At 39.4% G+C, this 15,669-nt stretch overlaps 1 protein-coding gene across 1 annotated transcript in view; it reads left to right on the top strand.

The window, feature by feature from the left end:
- Window positions 1–325: 325 nt before the first annotated feature.
- ACYP2 (acylphosphatase 2, muscle type) overlaps window positions 326–15,669 on the top strand; it is a 40,844-nt gene continuing 25,500 nt past the window's right edge. The window contains exons 1-3 of the mRNA XM_010161532.1: window positions 326–332; window positions 429–445; window positions 2,531–2,640. Coding sequence (XP_010159834.1) covers window positions 326–332; window positions 429–445; window positions 2,531–2,640 — 134 coding nt within the window. The remainder of the gene's footprint in view (window positions 333–428; window positions 446–2,530; window positions 2,641–15,669) is intronic.

Here is a 15,669-nt window from a genome sequence, read left to right as displayed (position 1 = left end):
CCCGCTGCCAGGCTTGCCCGGCTCCTTGGAGACCAGAGTGTTGTGTCAGAAGCAGTTTGCGTTACCCGCGTTCATGCTCGCGTCTCCTCTCGGCGCCGTTATATGGGAATGCCCCCTCCCCCAGGTTGGCAGCAAAACGTTGATAATTAAGTCAAAGGCAGTTCCCATACTGCAGCCTCTTCATTAAGGAAAGCAACATGGCTAACCGTGTCAATGGAAACAGTCCTTTGCTGGGGGAGGCTCAAGACCGGCTTGTGCCCAGATGCTGCAGAAATTGCCTAATTTCATAATTGTCAATGCCCACTTCTGTAAGAAAAGTCCACAGATGACATGTGTGTGGTTTACTGTAACTTTCTCTTAAGTGAAATTCCTAGAAGGGGTGTTTTCTCAAATAATTTTAACGTCTTTTTTTTTTCTTTTCTTTCTAGGTGTTTGTTTCAGGATGGTAAGGCCATGTCTGATTTACCAGCTCTTCTTCACAGTATAGTATTTCCAGTGCTAAAAATACGGCAGCAGGTCTGTAGTGTATAGACACATCCAACTGCTGTTTTCAGTCCAAAGTTAGGTGGTTAAGTATTGCAAGTAAAAGGGAAAAAAAAGTTCTATATTACTGCTATATTAAAATTGATTTTTAAAGGCTTACTAATATGTTGTTTGGATAGTAATCATGAACTTTAGCTCATGTTTGGATTACTTGTGATAAAACAGCCACAGGAGTATTATAACATGTTAATCTTTAGAAAGGTTAAAGCTGAAGCTCTTAGCTTCTGAAACAATGTGTTCTGGTTTAATTTCTTTTAATGGCAATTATAGTACCAGTATTTCAAGAAGCTTACTGTGTTTGCTTGAAACAGCGTGCTACGAACATGCAGTCTGTGGCTCATATCCCAGCCAAACACCTCCACCAGCTCTGAACGTGCAGCAAGTAGTTTTGCATTTCACAGTAACCCAAGACACAAGAGGCCACGTTTCAAAACAGAAGAGAGACCTGTCTGAAAATAGCAGGCCATGCTTAGTAGTAGACCTAAAAATAGTACTGAGAACCAGGTTGTCAGCTGCATTTCTGTGGTTTTGGACAAGTTAGTGTGCAGAAGCTGCCCATAATCTTGAAAAATACTCTTTATAGTTAGCAGCACCTTTTCATTTGCTAAATTACCCCAAAATCTGTTTTGCTTTTTGGAATATAGTCTTATTGACCTGAAGTTTGACTGTTGGCATTAGTGTCTAAAGAGGTCGATAATGCAGTGTGTGCATTTAGTATCTGTGTATTGTTTTGGGTATTATTGCACATAATCTGAAATGTTTGGTGGCCGTTTCCTATCAAAACGTATTGAAAATGCTCAGATCTTATTGCAGAGCCATCAGTCTGTTGATGTTCTGTAATACAGGATAAAAACATTGGCTCTGTAGTCTTATACCTCTTCACTAAATACGCAAGAAGCAAAACAGAGGCAGTACCTTTCATGTAAATAAATTTGCTATTAATGAAATGAAGTACTGTGTATTGGCTAGTAGTGTTTATTGTCCTACATGGAACAAAAATTTAATGGATTTCTGCAAACCAGACTTTCTGTTCCCTACCGTTTTAGTGTTCAGACATGAAAGACAGAAAATGAGAAAGCTTAAAAAAAAGTCCACCACAAAAATCAGGGTACTTGGAAGTTCCTTTGTGATTTCATCACAAGAAGCGAGTAGCTGGGAAACCATAGTTTGCTGTGGTATTACAAAAATAGTAGAAAAGCAGTATAATTAGATTATGACCTTTGCTGCTGTTTGTTCAGAGTAATGTGATAGCTGGGAAACCATAGTTTGCTGTGGTATTACAAAAATAGTAGAAAAGCAGTATAATTAGATTATGACCTTTGCTGCTGTTTGTCCGGAGTAATGCGGCAGGTGGGGTAGAATTTAAGGCGGTGAAAGTCAGCTGGAAAGTATTTAAAAAGAACTATGATTTTTGTACATGTAGCAAAATTAATGAGTTTAGACACTGATTGGTGCAGAGGCAAATGAGTGGTGGGTGATAGGAGCTATAGAAAGGAATAAAGGAGGTACGAAGGAGTGGTGTGGGATTAGTAGGGTTCTTTGTAATCAAAACTGTTTAAAGTTCCTGAAATAAGGGGAGCTAGTATTCGGCCTCCCTGAGGATGAAAAAACTCTCACCCCATCAGTTTTCTATACATGTACCTATGATAAAGCAAAGAGGAAGATGACTTCTTACAAGCAGTGTGGTGTCTCAGTGGGAGCCATGATATCTATGGATTTTTTTTCTGAGGAAAAGTGTTAAAAGCTGTGAAAATGGAAGTGGGAATTAACTAATGCATTTATTATGTATATGTCAAAACTCGTTCAAAGTTGGCTGTTTCTGCTGCAACCTCAGAGCTGACAGGAATATCTTAATGTATGAGCATCACCTATGGATGTTTTTCTTAAGTGTAGGGCTTAGCTAGGAAAGTGAAAGTGGGGTTTGAAGTGGTATAGATTTAGGTATGTGCTGACACTGATTGTCCTCTTTCATTATTTTTCGAACCAGTACACTGAAGAGGAAGCTAGGAAATTAGGAGTGGTCGGCTGGGTTAAAAATACCAGCCAAGGAACTGTGACAGGCCAAGTTCAGGGCCCAGAAGATAAAGTAAATGCAATGTAAGTATTTTTATGTTTTATTTAGTCTTAATTAAGTCATCTACAGAAACAATTTTAATCCAAAGTGGCAGATAGCTTCATGTGTCAGTAGTGTAACAGTACTTTCAATAATCAGTTCTGGTTTTGAGGAGTTGGAGATAGATTCTTTTAAGGTGTAGAAAAGTCTTGAAGCTTTAAAAATAATGTGTGGCATTGGCCAGTTTTAATTTTCAATGTTGCACAGTTTGTCAGTGTGTTTCCCTTGCATATTCTTTTCTTGTGAAATGAAGAAAAAGCCTTTATTCATACATGTGATCACAGATCTGTTTTTTAATTCTTTGAAATGTCTCTGTAAAAACATAGACTGAAGAACCTCAAATGCTTTCTCGGCCTGTGCTTCAGTCAAAAGGAAACTGGGTTTAAGTATGATTTCTTTTTCCCCCTGATTTAAAGAAAATTAATACTAATTTTCAGCAAAGGCCTGTACTCTTTACCATATGGAAATAAACTTTGAAATATTTTGGTGTCTTTGAAAGAATGGGGATGATTTTCTTTATTAAACTGCCAATTTCCAAATGCTAACAGCTATTGCTCTGAGCAAATGATGCCTGGAAAAACACAAAGCCCAATTCAGTTGATTCCAACTATCATTATTTGCAAGTTTATATGAGGAGATTGTTGGCAGTTTTTAAAAATCCTTCAGAGGTTTGTTCTCAACAAAGAATGAGCGATGGTAAAACTGTCCTTATTATGGACAGGCAATTCCTAGTGCAAATTCTGCCGGCACTTTCTGATACAGGAATTGCTTCAAAATTCAGCTTAGATAGTGAACTTGGCTTTTTGCAGAGAAAATAATGTTACACTTTCTGGTTAAGAGATTTATATATGATTATCTAATGAGAGGACCATTTCTAGTAATTTTCTTTGGTCTTGAGCTTAACATTATCTTGGTTGCTTATCTTGGGCTGCAAAACATGTACAAAGCCAGAAAGATATCAGCTGTTTGTTTCCTAGGTCGAGTCCATACTTAACTTCCTTGAAGACCTTTGTTAATAGCCTGATCCAAATAATTTGTAAATTTAGTATCTTGGTGCCTTCTCTCTAGTTAATTTAGAACATGGAAAAGGAATATGTGAGAAATCAGGATTTGTTTTCCGTTTGTTGGAGTACTTTTTCATGTACAAATTTCTAGTCAGTTGATTTGTTCTCATTAATCAGGTTTAAGTGAAGGCACAGCTTAGCTCCTGGTGTTTCTTGTATTTGCATGGGCTAGGATTGCTGCAGAATGCAGTAATTTCATCCATCCTTTTCCCTTGTCTATTATCTGTGTTGATGGGATTTAAAGGCAACTGTGCTTACGCGAACACCTGAAAGTTTGTGTGACGGGATCTTGCAGTCGAGCTGCAAAATGAGACTACAAAACTAGGCTTTTTTTCAAGGATGTGTTGGCATACATGCTATTCCAAAAGGAAGTAAATTTTTATTTTTCATTGTTACACAATTTGAAGTAGGGTCGGCAAGCTAGATTGCGCCCCAGAAAAAAAAAGAACCTTGAAGCTTTTTATGTGTGTTGTGTTTGATATTCAGAGCAAACTAAAAGCTCTTTTGAGTTGGTGCTACTTTATTTCATGATGGAAATCCATGTTTTCCTCTGATGGGGGAATAATGTTGCAATGCTGAAGTTGAAGTATGATTTTTGAAGTATGCATTGAGATAGGGATTATTAAATTGGCGATCCTGGAGTAGAATGCTGATGGAGAAACAGTTCGCTTTTCCTTGCTTCCTGTGATATATTGAAAAGATAGAGTTTATTTTAGGCATTAAATTGGTGAACTTGCACATGAAAAGGGGGTTATTGTGTATGAACAGCTATTTCGAAAGGCCCTTACTTTTCTGTGCTACTACATGTAAATAGGAGATCAAAATAGGTTGGAGTTTTAGAAGTTTTTTCCAGAACTTATAGCATTTTTTTTATTGTTAATGCCCAGTTATGCTTCCTAGGAATTCATAATATTGTGTTCTAGATTTAAAGGTGTTTAAAATACTATATTAAATTTACCCAAAATGTGGCTTGCTTCTGCTACAGCAAATTAATATAAACCAGTAGTCCTGGACATAATTCAAACTGCGATAAATCATCAGGAGGAAGTTCTGGCACCACCTTCCTTTGCAAGCTCTGGTTTGTTATTGCTAGATATTCAGAATATAAGAGACTGTTATGTGTGTGACACTTCAAAATTTGGAGACGTCTGTTTCTTCAAATGGCATGCTTTTCCAAGAAGTACAGTACCTCAGCCAGTATCATAAGGTATTTCAAGAAAGCTTCCTGGTTAGTGCTGTTTCAAATAATGTAACAATGTGTTAGCTTGTAGAAATCTTTCAAGAATAGTTTGTGTGGTGTCTCTTGGACAAGTATTTTTGCACTTTTGTAAGTTTCCAAATTAAACTTCAGGCACAAAATGCCTGATTTTCAGAGATGCGACACGTGGACTTCTAAACACATTTTATTAATGACAATAAAATGATTTCTCAGTTGTTTTACTGGTTCTGGCTTGTTAATGTTAGTGTTTTCCTGGGGGAAGGTGGAAGGGATGTTTTGGTCGATCATAAACAATGCTTGTCTTTTTGTGATGCTAAGAAGAATCAAAAACAGACTCAAAAGAGTAGGGATGCCATAAGAAATTACAGTTCTAGAACAGGTAGGAGAAAAAGCAATATGGGAGGGAGGATAAGAATTGGGATAGAGGTAGGAGAAGTGTAAAATCTGTGGGAAAAACACCATGAGGCAATTCAATGTTACCAGAAGCATGGAGTGAATAACAAAGCATGCCTTTGTTCTGGAGCAGCAGAGCGGCAGACCTCTAAGCCAACCGTTTCCCAACAGCAGTCCTTTGCTCCTGATTTTCTGACCCTTTTTATTCTACTGTGTATCACTGCTTGTATTGTGAGGCACAGCTAGGAAGCGTCCAGTACGGGCTGAAGAAACAATGCCTTTATGTGATTTTCTTTTTTTAATGCAGGCTGCAAGGTAAAATATGATTTGGAAGGAGTTATGAGGACAGTCCTGGTGATCGATTTTAAGCATTACTGTAATGTACATGTAGAGGTTAGATGGAGGGTGACCAGAGCCAGTGAAAAATGGAGAAAATAAGATTTAAAGCAGGAGAGTTGAAGGTACGACTTAAAGTATGGATAGATACGTGTATGTTGTGAAGTGAAAGTGTGTTCGAGAAGATCTATTCTGAAAATCAGTTGGACAGGTAACTGATAATCTTTGGCTAGTCATGGGTAGTCAAATACAACTTTATTGTGTTGCACCTGAGGGATTAGGCGTGGGACGGCAGCCAGAGGCTACATATCTACTGCTGCGCGTGCAGCACAGAGGAGGGTTTGCTAATGCAGGCAATGGGTTTGGATCCATCCCATCCTGCCAGGGAGTAGAACTGGCCTCTTCTGCCTGAGCCTGGTGTAGTTCCTTGAGCAGTATGCTGAAGCCTGGATTTTATCCTAAAATGTGGAAGTCATTGTTTCCCTGCAGACATAAAATATGATTATGATGAATTACTTCAAAAGATGACATGCAAAATAGTTTTCTCTGGAGCGTGTAACAATTTAGCAGGGGCACTCTGACTCCTGCAGAAATAAGTGGAAAATAATAGCTAACTATGGCCTGCAAAGTGTTGCAAGGGCAAGAAGTTTCATTCCTTACTGAACCATTCACTTAGTGTTGAACATGGGTATAAATTTTGTTAAAGTGGTGCTGGGAGGCTGACTTCTTAGATTTATGTTCTATGCTGGTGAAATCTCGATCACACTAAAAACTGGTAAAATGTTGTGACTTCCCTGAGGCTAAGGACTTCAGTGTGGATTTCACTGAAATGCAAGAAGCTTGAGGTATGAATGAACATTCATTGGCATATCTTGAGGATATCCATTAATTGGGATATCTTGCAGACCATTTTAGAGGGTATTTTTAAGAAGCCTTGAGAATCTTTTTACCTGCAAACTTGCTGTCATATCCCTTGCCTTTGAACCTCTAGGTGGCGCTGTTTGTTCTGTAGATGCTTTCAACTATACATGCTGCATTTGAAGTGAATCTATTTTTAGACTGTTATGGCAGAATCCATCTTTCTTCACTACCTTTTCCCCTACTGTATTTTATGGTCCTGTTCTGTTTGCTGCTACTGCGCCAAATAGATAACAGCCATTATCCTTAGTATCTAGGAGCTCCTTTTCAGTCTTTTACCTGTCTGTAAGCCAAAGAATGCTGAAGTCGTGAGAGAAGCAGAGTCACAGAATTTCTAAAACATAAAGAAATAAGGTTTTATGGTAAACTGAAGGCTTTTTGCCAGCCCAGGTATTGTTAAAAGGGGTAGTGGAGGTAGTCCTTTGGTTTCTATTTCAGGAACATTTCTACTACAGGGGTTTTCATAATAATAACTTGTGATATTTTTCCCATTGTGTTCATCAGGATAAGGTTGGAGTCTTCATAGCCTTTCTGGTGGTTGCCATAGCAACCTGCATTGACAGGCTAGAAATCACTTTCCTATGAGAATTTTTTGTACTTTGAATGATGATATGTTACTTGGTTATCCATTAAAAAAGGAGGATACGACTTTTGTGATGTAGATTGCCAAGTTCAGGATTTATTCAAAAAAATCAGGGATTTCAAACCAGGCTGACACTTCAAAATGTAAAATCTCAGGCCATCTTTTAGACACAAGTAGTATGTAACAAGATAGTAAGCATTCTTTCTGTCTTTGTAGAAAGGCATAATATAAGATATAGATTGCTTGTCTTAGAAATTGTTTTTAATTAGTAAATTAATGCTAATCTAATTTGAATGGTTTAATTTTAGTATCTGTATCGGTTAAGAAAAATTAATACTAAATCTATAAATGACAAGACTTGAAAATTACTTCAGTGTGTCTCTGATATACCCAGGACTTGCTATTGAGAAGAAGACAGGCAGTTGAGTGAGAAGTTTAAGGAAGTTGGAAGTGTTGGTGAATTAGGGAGGGAATTGGGAAGCCAGACTGGGTTTGGCAACAGTGGATCTGTAAAATACTGGTATTGTGGTTTGGGAATCAGTAGATTCAAGGGGCGGTGAGTAACATCAGTCTCGCAGGAATGGTACAAAACTTGGATACTGTTGTGTCTGGGGGAAGAGGGGCAGCATGATACCCTAACCGGAGATGTGCAGACCTGAGCATCAGCATCCCACACGCCTAGAAAAGCACATAGGCACAAACTTGAAACTGTTACACTTGAGGTTGAACATACGAAGAACGCTGGTCGTTACATGCCTCGGTGTTACAGGAAACACTTAGAATTGTGATGACTAATACTTTTTACCATGCTTGTTTTCTATAAAAATGCATCTCCTCTGATGCCGAGTGCTCATTGCCAAGACACGAGGTAAACACTGGGGCGGCTATGTGCCATAATAGTACGGCTGAAATATTCCTGCTATTCTTGGGAAGCTGACAGTGATGTATTTTGAAGGAAAGGGGAGAGGGAAATTAATATCACCTTCTCTAAGCTTTCCTTTTCACTTTGCTAAAATATGCAATAGTGAAAAGGGGTTAGGATGTGTTCTCATTTGAGATTGTAACAAAGTACAGTTTTTGCATTAATCGACAGTATTTCAGTGACTCAATAGCAGTCTCGTGACAAGAAATGTGATGGGGTTTTTACAGTTCAGTGTGAGTCCGGGTATAAGCTCAATCTTTTTGGTTCGGTTTTAGGGTTTTATTTAAAGGTAAAACTAACTACTGGAAAACTAAATTGTGTTAAACTGTAATCTTGGTGGCTAGTATCATGGTAAATGTGGCCATCTCTCTTCATACCGAATGCTTGAGGTATTAATTTTTTATTTATGATTATTTGATTATTGCTTAAAAATAACAGGCTAAATTGTGAACTACTTAAGTTATGTGGGCTCAGAGTTTGGGCCTGTAAATTAAATTTACTGAATCTTACTGATGATGACCTGGGAAAGAATGGCATTAAACCTTGTTCTTCGGGGTTTTAGTGGTTCAAAACTGGATAAATTAAGAACTAAGTGTAGTCCTCTCCTGTTAGTCAGTTAGGGGCATAACAAAAGTTAATTCTCTCCCTGTGGACCAAGAGAGGTGTAGCTCTCCACTGAAGGTCACAGCCCACTAGTGACAGAGCCAGAAATAGATGTGGCCTCCTGGCACAGATCCTGTCCTTTAGACTGTGCTGGATTGTCACCTTTCTTAAACCACTAAAGCTTTTAACCATGGTTATGTCTTTCTGGATATGGAATAGGGCAAAAAGAATGTTATCCACACCCCCGTTTCTTCTGCTGGGGGATAAAGATAGCTGTCTTGGATGACCTTGTAGATGTTTTTAATCTAGTAATTTCTATAGTCACTGTGAATTTGCAGTAGCTCAGTGGCATTGGAATTCTTTGTGAAGCATCTGCTTTCATTTCTGATCACTGAAGTGTTCATAGTAGTAGTATATTTTAATTAAAATATAGTTTGTACTAATTTAATAAATAATGCTGAATGTAGGCTTATAATACAAATAGTTAATTGGGATTTAGCAAATACTGTCTTCTTAGAGCTTAATCCTCACGTTTTCTTCATCTTTTGAGTATCAGATATTTTGAAGGAATGCAGGTTAAGCAGTTTAGTCCCTTTTGAGAATAAAACGAAAGTTCCTGTTAAGATCATGTTAAGGCAGTGTTTAATTCCCACAGCTTTTATTCCAAAATATATCTTAGGTTAGTCTCATAGCATAAACACAAGTCTATCGAGGTATTTTAATTTGTTGGAGGGAGGGGGCCACCTCTCAACAGCTTATGGTGTTTGATGCTTGAATTGATTCAGTGAAGAATGTTTCTTCTTTCCAGCTTCCTGTGAAGCTTCCAGAAATGTACATTTGCTTTAACTGGGAGCCATATGACTCCTTTTGTTCATGAAAATTTTAATATATTCCACAACTGGCATGTTTTTATGTCTCTAAGCGAGAAAAAGAAGTTGCTCCAGGCTTCTCATAGATATCTGCTCTCTTGCTCTTACCAGTGGGCACGTTAATATTCGTTTGAATGTTAGATACAGAGAAGACACAAAGCTGCTTTCCTTTTATGTTTATCAAGCATCTACCACCTGTTATTCCTGCATTTAAACAGGTCTCAATTTCTGGAATTGTGCCTCTGGAATAAAAAGTGTTAGTCTGCACAGGAAAACTCAGCATGTGATTTTGGGCAAGGTGCTTAACGTTTTTTTAACTGTGTCTCTCTGGTGGCTTGCCTCTTTGGAAATGATGGTCCACAGGGGTGTTGCATTGATGCTTCCAAGTCCTTTAGCTGTGTTAGCACATGAAATCCTCATTTGCTGCAGAATCCCAGACTTTTGGCTTAACTGGTGACTATCGATAACATTCAATTCACAAACCTCTGTTGCACAGTTGAAAAGCAAGTAGGATTGCCAGGTTGTAGTGGATTGTACTGTAAACACAGACAAGTGGAACTGTTGCCTGGACACTCAATTCAGGCGTGTTCTTGCCTCATTAGAAGAGTGAAATGCCTGCCTTCATCCACACTGAAAAGTCAAACTTATTTTGGCTCTAAATTGCTCTTAATTAAACCACAGGAGCTGTTCTACAGAAATTCTGTGCAGGATTGGTTGAGCTTTCTGGGATTTTTCAGTATGATTCGTGATTTCTACTGGAAGCTTTTTATTAATTTGTGCATTTTAAGCATTGATGCATTCTTCATAGTTGATATTATTGGGACCACATGTAATGCTTTGACACCTGCCAAGTGAAGGTCTTCTCTTATTAGTGATCCAGTTGGATGTGGTACAGTTAATGCCATTATTCTGCCTTTTCGTGGTGAGGAGTGTTGTAGATGTTTTTAGTGCTCCAACACAACATTTACAGAAACACTAATGAGTAAAAGTTCAGTTTAAACTAGTATTTTTAAAGGAGGCTTTTGCACTCCAGCTTATCAAGGGCGATAACTGCGTGCACACAGCTAGAAATAGATCTTTGGCAACAAACTGATAATTACCAATAAAGGCATGTACTCAGCGTCGGTTTTTTGAAACCTGTTTTAGATGCTGTGTTTGACAAAGCTGCCTGGGTTTTGCAGTATGAAATAGAAGTAGAGTGATGTAAGGTTCTAAATGTTTGTCCTGTTGAATATGGCTTACTCTGTCAAGGTTGCTGAGACAATCACTGTCTGTGGTGCCTTCTGAGGCACAGCCTTCCTTTGCCCCTGTTGGAACAGACAGAAGCTGTGGGACTGTTTTCACAGCAGTGGAACACTGAACCTAAGCTGCTGTACTTTGCTCCTCAGCAGGGTTTTCTAGCTTAGTGCTTCACCAAGTATGATCTGTAGCTTCTGGTCATCTCAGCACGTGGCAGAGCTTGCTCGTGTTTGCCTGTATCAAACTGCATAAGTAGAGTGGGAAGGAAATGGAGAAACTTGTGATTTCCTGTGTAGAAAAGACTCGAATGCTGATCGGACTGAATATTCATGCCCATGGGTTGCGTACGTGAAGGTGTAGGTAAACTCTAGTGGATTTAAATACTGTCCTCTTAGACACAGCTTGCCTGTGAGGTTTCAAACAAGTGCTGAAAAGGTAAAAAAACCCTGAGGTTATTCTTAAAGAGCAACTTCAGAAATGTGATTCTTGTTTTGCCTTTTTTGATTCAAACACGTTTTCTTTGGTGTCAAATTCAGCAGTGTTTTTTCTACTGAAATTGGGGCATTTTAAAATGTCAGTTGGTTTAAACTGCATTCCTTTAAGGCTAATGTGTTTCAGAAGCTTAAGCATGAAGATTGTGTAGGATGGGTTTGCCTTTTTTCAATGTTGTCTGGGAAGCCATGCCAAAAATGTTATATAAATTCTGGTATGAAAATTTTTGGTTTGGGTTCTTGTAAATTCCAATGTTTCTCCCTAGGTAGGTACTCACTGACATTGGCATGAACCAAGAAGTAGGCAGGGATACCTACACTGTAGCTGGATATCATAGTAGATCTTTGCCTCCTGCAAAGTGCAAGGCGTAAGAATTAACGTATCTTCTGTAGGCTGAAAGAGTAACTAACGCTGGTTATACAAACTTAGAATTGGATAAGTTCTGACCTACAGAAGCTTACTGAGAAGGAAGAGAATTCAGCTAACTGGTCTAAAAATGGAGATTAAATGTGCAGAGTGATGTTAAAGGATCATTACTGCATTTGTAAAGCCAAGCATTCAGAAGTCAGGATAGACCAGAAGTGAGTTGTACTAGAGTGCACTATAATGGCTGGTTTGTTCTCTGATTTTCCCCCTTGATGGCTGAAGGGGTTTGTTTGCCTTTTGTGTGTGCTGATTATATTGGAAGATTAGTGGTCCAGCAGGTAGGTAACAAGCCTGTTATAACCACTTTTCTATCTTAAGAGGTATGAAGGGTGTTACTCTGGGTCTGGAGATTTGTGTTTATAATCCACAGGAGAAAGCAACATCAAACTAGTATTAAGGGTGCATAATGTAAGGATGAAAAGACCTTTACAAGAATGCTGCTGTCCCCAAAACAATTGTTATGAGCTAGGCAAACAGATTCAGGATTAAGCTAGTAGTAGCCCTTGCTTCTGGTAAGGAATTGGGAGGTATCTTTTTTACATCACGTGTATGGTACCAGATGCAAGAACTCTTCCATAGGAATGCAAAGATTCTGTAATCCCAATGGACGGCATAAAAAGGAGGGAGCAGATAGTCAGTCGTGAATTCTGCGTTAGGTGGGTGGATTTGATTTACTTCTGAATTCACTGGTGTAATTATACACATATCCTATCAATCTTGCTACTACTGATCCTGTCAACATGCTTGGTGGTAAAAATGCTGACTTGGAAAAGCATAATCTCTCTAGGCTTTAAGCACTTAATTAGCTAGGCAAATCTGTGACTTTTAAGCAAAATCATTACTTATGCCACTCTGCACAGATAGCCAGAAAGGAAGAGGAAGCTGCTCAGAGCTCGTTTTATGGGGAGAGATCTCGGAAGCCTTTTTGTGTTGCTCCAAGATACCTGTTTGTTCTATTCCACAAATTACTCTGGTGCTGATTTGATTTATGGGCAAGCTGTGTTCAGTTCACTTACCATATTTTTATAAAGATGAGTATGTTTCACACTTATGTACTTCAGATAAGCCCTTTGCCAAGAGAAGAAGAAAAATCCAAATTGATTCTGATGCTGCTCTTCTCTCTGCCACTAATAGTGTGTTGCAGCAGTAGAAGAAAAATGTATTGCTGGGTAATTTAATAATTTAATTTATAACTCAATTTTACCTTGTTCTTTTTTCCCCAACTCCTCCCTCCACTCCTATGTCTTACACTCCAGGGCAAATACAGTGTTTATTTGCTTAATGTGGTGCCCTGAGATTTTTTCCCTTAAACTATGCTGGATGTTGCCAACCATCCTGCAGAGTTAACATCGCTTTTTCTCTCTTTGCCATTCTGTTTTATGGGGCCCCACTGAAAGGGGATACTGAAGTCTCTTTACAGAGAATCTTTTGTATAAAATTTGGAGAAGACACTAGGTTTGGTCTGACATCCTTTCGCTCTCAACTTGAGTTACTATATTCACTGTATCTGGATCAGAAGCTTTCTTTTCAAAGCTGGTGTTCTTCATGATGTTTTTCCATAGTTGGGGTGAAACAGCTGGCTGTTTTAATCTATAATGAATACTCTTGCTTGTGTACCTTAAATGCTTTCCACTGGTGTTCTGACTTGTGCTCCTGTACTGTGATGCTGTGGGCTTTTCCTGCTTGTTTCCCCTCTGCTGCAGAAACAAAGGAAGTCGGCCTGCAAGAATGTCTGGGAAGTATTCAGGACATAATGAAAGAAAAGCAGGCTCTAAAATGGGCAGCTGATATTATGTTTGGAAAAAGATTCCTTGAACTCCCAATGACCATTCTGATAGGAGAGGGCCCTGGACAAATAGTTTTTGACTCTAAGCCATAGAATTTTAATATTTACTAGAAAACAAACCATCTGGAGCAGCAAACCCAATCTATTCCAGCTCACAAATCTCCCAGCAATCATTTAATGAGATTTCGGAGCAGGTTTGGTCTGCCATATAGGAACTCACCTGAAATCATGTTATGCTGTACAAATGCTAATCCTGAGCCTCTGGCCCTGCTCATTGTATAATATAAGCTATTCCTTGAAATTAGATTTCAAGGTCAGTACTAGAAAATTTTTTAGACAGCACAGCCATACCCCATTGTCAGTCTGTGTAGGCTTAAAATATTGTTTAAATTTAGATGGCTCAGTGTTTTTTGCAGAGAAGATATTTAAGAGTTTATGAAAATGGGATGGTTTGGCTCTATATTCGTAGGGAAGAGCAGCCAGCTGCTGCCAGTCTGCGAGTTCCCTGACCTGCCCTGCTTTTGCAGACTGGATCCAGGCGCTGGAGCCTGGAAACTCAGATCTTCCTTGTCAGTCAGAGGGCTGTAAGGACTCTCGCCCTAGGGGAGCTCTGAAAAGCCAAGAGTGTCCTAAAGATTGGTCTTGAGAAAGTCTGCATAGCACAACTCTCTTGGGGCTGTGAATTTTGAAAGCTCGAGCTCCCTAGCAGCCTCGTAAGACCAACTGGCAGCATATTCTGATGAAAACCCCTTTGTTGGTGTGCAAATTCAGTTCCTTTGGGAGATAAATCTGTTCAAACTTTTAGGTCAGCTGCTGTGTTCCAGTGAATCACGCCTGTAACCTGTCCGTGGCTGGCGGTATATAAACAGATCGGACTTCTGTGCTGTTGCAATTTATTGTTGCATGTGCTATGCCCTGCTTGTCTGAGAGACTGTGCTTGAGCAGTATTACTCAGCTTCAGCAACAGAAAAACACGCTTGCTCTTCCCTGCTGTTCATCGCAAACATCACTCATGTGATGTCTACTTAAGTTGAAAAAAATTCATAACTAGGATGTGGTCAGCTTTGCAAAAGTTCAGGCAAACAGGCCTCCCATGATGCCTTGCAAAATGACTGCTGTCCCTTTGGCTGCTTTTCCAGGTCTTTTTGTTAGAGCATGAATTGCTATATTATATTATCCTGCTGCCCTCATGAACGCTTGGCAGTAGTCCTCCGTGTGTTGTGTGAGACCTGCTAGGGTGAGCAAAGCTGGCTGACTGCTGGCTGTCCCAGGGATGAACCCTGCTAGCAGTTGTATTTATTTGTGTTTTCAGCTTTCCTCTTACTGCTGTACCTTCTCAACCAGGGGGAAAAGTGCTGAATATTGGTGTGAGTGAAGTGCGATACTTGTCTGCTTGGTGTGAAGATGGAAGTGCTTTGTATGCAAAGTGTCTCGAGGATGTCAGGATATCTGTCAGGGATGTCAGGGATCCCCTGTTGATCCGGATCTCATGGATTTTTGTACTGTCCAGTTCACATGACACATCAACTGTTCTCTGTGAAGTTCAGCTGTCAGGACCTACTTTTACCCAGCCAAGGGGGTGGTTGATGCTATTACTGGAGTTAATTGCATTATAAATACATCACTAGCAATGTAGTGTGTAACTTAAAAAAAGATGTCCTATTTATGCTGTTGTAATGGTGCTGAAATTGGTAGCCATGAAGGTACTATCCATATCTGGAGTGAGTGCTGAGACAAATTTTGGTAAATGCTTGTCTTTGTCAATTCCTGGCACAAATGTGAATTAACATGGAAAACAATTCTGAGTAGCTACATATGGATCATTCCCACGCTGTACGTAAAGGAACTGGGGCACAGAGCATCATTGTACTGTCTCACACAGCAAGTCCATGGTGGAGCTGAGTGGGCCGTGTGGGGTTGATATCCAGTCCTACGCTACTCATTAGAACAAAGTTTCTCCCCTTCAGTTACCAGGGTTCTGTGCATTGGTTAGCTAGTGTCAGTAAAGCACTGAGGAGTAACACCTTGCTCTAAATTTCAGGCTATAGAATGCTTTTATCTAGTCTCCAGTAACTGCTTTTGGACTGTTTCAAACTGTATCGTAGCATTATTGTATCAGCTGATGTCTCTGGGCCAGCTGGAGCAGTCATTTCTGCTGGGCTC

This window comes from Eurypyga helias, unplaced genomic scaffold (assembly GCF_000690775.1).
Source record: "Eurypyga helias isolate BGI_N326 unplaced genomic scaffold, ASM69077v1 scaffold11631, whole genome shotgun sequence".
NCBI classification, from domain to species: Eukaryota; Metazoa; Chordata; class Aves; order Eurypygiformes; family Eurypygidae; genus Eurypyga; species Eurypyga helias.
This window is presented reverse-complemented; position numbering and strand designations above follow the sequence as displayed.